Below are 6,083 nucleotides of genomic sequence, written 5' to 3'. Positions count from 1 at the left end.
ATTTGGTTTTAAATCTGGGAAAATAAAATGAGCCTTGAAATGTTCTTCTTTATTTCAGTCACTAACTGTCTGTTGACTCAAGCGTTGCTTGGTGGTCAGAGGCTAAAGAACCAGTTAACTTCCTGACTCCAGGATGTCAAAAGCCAAACCACAATTTTTAGTGTAGTGCAACCAGATTGTTAGAGAATTGTGATTTTAATCAACTGTGTTTAGCTCTCCATATGTCAGTCAGTTGATTGATGCCTTTAAATGACGCCTATTAGGCTCATATCTCGCCTGATTGTTCACAAAGATGTGTCAGAGTTAATCTATATAAAGCGGATGTGTTTCAATAATTTATCCATATCTTGAGGGCAGTGGGAGATAAACCAGTAATCCCGACCAGATTGTTATAATTAACCTTGTCAAAAGATGAAACATTTTACATTTATCATGTTTGTACATTAACAAGAGACGCAGTGAAATCCCATCAAAACGTCACACAAGGAGTCAGAAAATGTACCTCAGTAGAGAAATAAAGAGAACGATTCTTTCAGCTGATATTCTATTTTCTAAGATCGTTTAATATAACTTAGTTTAAAATATAATTTTGAGTGGTGGTGAAGATCGATTTCGAGTCCGAGACATTTCTCCAATTTAAAAACAATTGTAATTAATGACTAAATTACGCTACAAATAAACAACAAAGCTGATAAAATGAGAACCATTTGCATTTTTGATGTTTTAATTTGAGTTAAAAGACTCATATTTGGGGAAGAGGAACATGTTATACCATTATTTCGGGGGGAAGACTCTCATTCCGGTCGATAAGAGAGAAGATTAATAAGACTAACAGGTGGTTGGATATGAGGCCCTCTACTGTATATCAGATTTTTATAGTGTATTTGCGTAAATCAACTGGTGACAACATTATATTACGAAAAATAAAATAGAACGTGGACCATCATCTTTTCCTGCATTTAAAAAAAAGAATCAATTATATTTTGGCTTCCGTGCAGTTGAAACAGGTGGGAAGTCGGTGACTTTATGAACTCACTAATTAACAACATAAACCTTCATCTCTTGAAATACGGCACTTTTTTTTTCTTCTCTCCAGCTTGTAGCTTTTATGCGTAATTACGCACGAACAACCGGGCTGTTCTCAAGCTCTGTCTTTATCCAGCAGCGGTTTCAAGCGATTTTAAAGACATATTTCTAAACAGGAGCTCGCGATTATCTTCTGTGTAAAAACATTCCTCTAAGAAAACTGTGAAAATAATCAATCTAAGACCGTTCTCTTGTGAATCAAAGCAACACCTTGTGAAATTTATTCAATAATTCTTCATTGCAATATTCTGCGCCTTCCACTTGCAGAAAAAGCACTTAAATTACAACAACCGTTGCCCATCATCCTTTGAAATATTGAAATTATTCACAATTTACAATAATTAGGTGTTACAATAAAAGGAGATGAATTTCCATGAATTAAGACACAGGCTTCTGCGAGATGAACACAAATGTTTAAGGAATGTGATTTCCCCCATTTCTTTTAAAGCACTTTCTTATGATTATGACACGTTATCTTATTTTTAAATAAGTTACAAAAAACTCCCCAAAAAATTATGAGACAATTGAAGGAAATACCCCCCAGATGAACGTGCCCTTTACCCTCAACTAAGACTGTGAAGTAATGGGAAAAAAAGATGATAATAGCACAATAACCAATATCTCAGCATCATATATGTTATATAATCCCACTGGTGGCTATTCAAAAAAGCAAAAAAGCCCAGATGAATTTGTTATTTACCCTTCATTTTTTTTTTTACAATACCATAAACATTCTGTACAAAATGCAAGGTAGCTCTCGGGGGGATTCGGAGGGGGGTTATTTAGAAAAGAGGTAAATATTTGGTTATGTGTTCGTTTGCAGTTTTTCAATTGAGTTTTTTTTAAATGTGTGTTAGAGGGAGCGTCCCGTTCACTCCAGCCGCGGCGCTCTGGTAATGCTGCGGCAGGGCGTGGAGTCTACTCTGCATGGACGGGTCTCCCCCGGGCTCTCCCCCGGGTAAATACATGCTTATCATCTCTCTCAGGTCTCCGGGGCAAGGACCCCGTGAGTGTGTGCTGCTGACGGGAGGGCTTACGCTCGGCTCCGACTTAACCAGCGAGCCTAATGTCCCCATGGCAGCCGAGGAGGAGGAGGAGGAGGAGACGCCGGCGGAGCCCTGGTGCTGCGACGTGTAGGAGATCCCGCCGTAGCCGGACGGAGAAGCGTTCATGTAGCTCTGAGAGTTCGAGATGGGGCTGTACTGCAGCGCAGACATGTCGTAGCGGTGCATGGGCTGGGGGTTGTGTGCGTGGTGGTGGTGTGCGTGGTGGTGGTGGTGGTGCGCTCCGGTGCCGGGGTGCTGCTGGCTGTAGGCCAGCTGCGCCTCCTGCATCATCGCAGCGGCCGCCGCGGCCGCGGCCACCTGCCCCGAATACGCACCGTTGGCCCAGCCGTTCATGTGCGCGTAGCCGGAGCCGGCGGAGCCGCCGTGCGCCCCGGGGCTCTCCAGCCTCTGTCCCACCCCGGAGGAGGTCATGCCGACGCTTAAACCCACTCCCCCGCCGACGCCGACGCCGCCGGGCCCGGAAAGCAGCCCGCCCGCCAGGGAATATTTGTCCTTTTTCAGCAGCGTCTTGGTCTTCCTGCGCGGCCGGTACTTGTAATCCGGGTGCTCCTTCATGTGCATGGCGCGCAGCCGCTTCGCCTCGTCGATGAACGGACGCTTCTCCGCCTCGGACATCACCTTCCACTCGGCGCCCAGCCGCTTGCTGATCTCCGAGTTGTGCATTTTGGGGTTCTCCTGTGCCATCTTCCTGCGCTGGCCGCGGGACCACACCATGAACGCGTTCATGGGTCTCTTTACGCGCTCCTGGTTCGCCTTGTTGGACCCGCCGTTCGGCCCCGTTTGCCCCGGAGTCGTGTTCGTCTGGGGGCCGGGGGAGTGGAGGTCAGTTTCCATCATCATGCTATACATTCACCCGCTTTTAAACTTTTCCAACCCAACAGAGAAAAAAAAAAGTCTGTTTCAAGACTGATCGGGCCGATGCGCAACGAGTTGCAGGAGGCGCGCAAGAGCGGAGGCTGACCGGGTTACAAAATTAATATTCTAACCCCCAAATGAAACAAATTGGAGACGAAAATTAATCCGAGAAAGGCATAAAAACGCTCTCCAAGCAGTGTTTTTTCAGCCTTGTCTTCGGCCGGGGGTCGGTTCACATCCAGTGTAAGAGAATGCGCATTGGAGCCACTTTCCCTATCGGAGTTGAGAAGTTGGTTAAAGTGGCGGCCATATGATGCGCTTTGACAGCGGTTAAATGAGCCACAAGCGGCCAATGAGACTCCAGCAGCGGAATGATTTGCATGGCGTTTGGTCAGGTGACTAGAGGACCATAGAGGAAGAACACACCAGAGGAGGAGGAGGAGGAGGAGGAGGAGGAGGAGGGAGAGGAGGAGGAGGAGGGGGGGGAGAAATGAGACTCAATCCAACAAATAGCACGAGGCATCTGGAAATTTCAAACAGGCTCTCAGAGACTTCACTAACAAAGTAACTCGGGCTTGTTAGCCGCCTGTAAACGGTTACAAGGCGCGTTCCGTGCTGCGAATTACCCGAAAGGAGACATAGATTCAAATACTCCAATAAATGATTCCTTTCAAACTCGTGTTTTCTCTCCACATTTGAGCATTAAAGACAGATCCAGTCGTTTTTAACACGTTATTCTCACAACCATCGCGCATCAGCAGCTTTGGCTCCAGTTTGGAAATCACACTTTTATTCCAGCCAAAGATGTGCTGAACCTTTAAAATCAGTTTTTCCTCCACTTTTGCAACCCCCCCCCATCTCTCTCCCTCTCTCTCTGCATCCTCCGCTCTCCTTTCAGGTGTGTAATTAAGGTATAGTCCATATGGTAATAGCAGGTGTCAGAGAGAGAAATTACGCACGCTCAGCGCGTAAAGGTGACGTGAAAAAGCCAAAAGGAAAATAAACAAAACAAAAACAAAAAAGACAACAGGTGCTTTGAGAGGAGAAGCCCATAAAGACAGATAGCCATTAGATGAGGGGTGGAGGAGGCGGGTAACGCGCTGTTACCGCCGTCTGCTGGTGACGGAGCCCGAGCCGCGTCTCCGCCTGCAGCAAACAAACGCGACGCGCGTGTAAAAACCGCTGCGCTTCTGTCGTTTAGCTGACGTTAACGCCGTTTTCTTATTTGATTTATTATATTTAATGTCTAGTTAAGCTGTCAGGTTTGTGGGGAAGGAGAGAGGAGCGGCCTGCGTTCTCCAGTCCGCGCGTAAATAATCCAGATTTCACAGTTGACCTCCCCTGAAAAGCCCAATCAGCTCCTAATTGAAAGGGAAAACGAAATAGCGTTTGTGGTGGTTGAGACCGACGATTCAATCATTCTATCACCCTTTGCTCTCTCTCTCTGTGTCTCTGTGTGTGTGTTTTCTTTTTCTTTTTTTAATTAGAGCTGAACTTAATCTGGCTCCCTGACTCGGGCCTGGGGGAGCGGGATTACTCGCGCGGATCCGCGTGTCTCAGGTAATAATAAGGGTTAACGGAATGTCACAGCGGTCAATAAGCGATTCCCAGTTGTTCCCGGTGCCATGTGGCTTCGGGCCCGAGGACGAGGACAATGTCATGATGGGAGCCCGGAGAGCCAGGGAGAAACTGAGTGCCAGTGGAGCTCAGGAAAAGAAAAAAATAGCTATTGCTGTAATAAATAGAAGACGGAAGTGAAATCCGTTAAATTACTGCAATGTATTTAAAACAAATACTACCACGATGCGATAAACCTGTAAAGTGTATATTTAGTTTTAAATTTCAAGCACGGCCTACTGATTTATGTCGTGATGTTAATTCTTACAAACATTAAAAAACACATTTGTGTTAAAGTAAATAATTGCCGTAACGAAATTAGAAAAAAAAACGCGTTTATCGCAGATTTTCTAAGGAATAGAGAAATAATAATAATAATATTACCCATATTTTCTACGTTACGCTGCGTTATTCTCCCCGTGGAGAGGATTCGGGGCAGCACAGAGCGGATTAGCCTTTACAGTGACACTAGGACCCTGGTGGCCCCTGTTTACTTTCCCTGTCATCCCCCATCAGTCCTCTCTTAACAAGCTCCTTTCAAAGCCGCTCGCTCCTTTGTGCGCCGGCTCCTGTGACAGGATGTGTGCGCGCTGTCGTGACGGTGCGCGACTGTGGGGCCAAGGATCACGCCAGTTATCCAACACGCTCCCCACTCCATCCACCACACCGCACTTTATATGTGAATATAAGAGCATGTTTGTGGATACACGCGGGCACAATGTCGCGGCCGGCGTGTCGTTTACGCAGATGGGAGGGAATATGGACTCTGTTCTCGCCAAAAAAAAAAAAAAAAAACAGTTCACTGGAACAGTTTCCACGCGTGGTATCACGTTAAAAAGCGCGTGAGTGGAAGTTAAGGGAGGGGAAAGGTAGTTGTGATCATCTGCTGATCAGCTGATGTAAACAGAGGTTAATGACCTAATCTGGATCAACAGACACCTGCATGCGCGTCAGAATAAACCCATAATAAACCCAACAAGGTGACGACCACCCCCCCATCTCCCCGACACACACACACGCACACGCACACGCACACACACGCACACACACACACACACACACACACACACACACACACACACACACACACACACACACACACACACACACACACACACACTGGAAAAGTACAAGCAAAAAGGGGAGACCAACATCTCTGAACAGCTGCAAACCAGCAATTTATGATTTTAAATAAATCTGATCTTTTTTCAGCATCATTGTTAATCCCGTGGCAGGTGATAACCGCCTTTGCGCGCAATAATGTGACTTTAGGGAATCAAACTGGAGAGCAACTGGTAGCGCCAGGACGCAGAGAGCCAGTGCGGAGTTCACACCGACTCATCCACGCGGCTGGAAAAACACGCAACATCTGCGCGGAGGCAGAGGCGCAGACAAAGCGCCGATCAAGACTGTCAGAGGTATTTATCATCCAGCTCGCCCACTCTTCAACATTTAAAA

General features: G+C 46.4%; 1 protein-coding gene across 1 annotated transcript; it reads right to left on the bottom strand.

Annotated features, from left to right (window-relative positions):
• Positions 1-1,346: 1,346 nt before the first annotated feature.
• Positions 1,347-3,243, bottom strand: sox1a (SRY-box transcription factor 1a). Its single transcript, XM_061724598.1, has one exon. It carries the CDS (start codon positions 3,000-3,002, stop codon positions 1,929-1,931), a length of 1,074 nt encoding a protein of 357 aa, XP_061580582.1. The 5' UTR covers positions 3,003-3,243; the 3' UTR covers positions 1,347-1,928.
• Between the last annotated feature and the right edge of the window lie 2,840 nt (positions 3,244-6,083).

This window comes from Cololabis saira, chromosome 6 (genome assembly GCF_033807715.1).
Source record: "Cololabis saira isolate AMF1-May2022 chromosome 6, fColSai1.1, whole genome shotgun sequence".
In the NCBI taxonomy this organism is placed as follows: domain Eukaryota; kingdom Metazoa; phylum Chordata; class Actinopteri; order Beloniformes; family Belonidae; genus Cololabis; species Cololabis saira.
This window is presented reverse-complemented; position numbering and strand designations above follow the sequence as displayed.

Bases quoted from the DNA above. Each gene is read 5' to 3' on its own strand.
- sox1a (XM_061724598.1), bottom strand. From the start codon at position 3,002: ATGTATAGCATGATGATGGAAACTGACCTCCACTCCCCCGGCCCCCAG.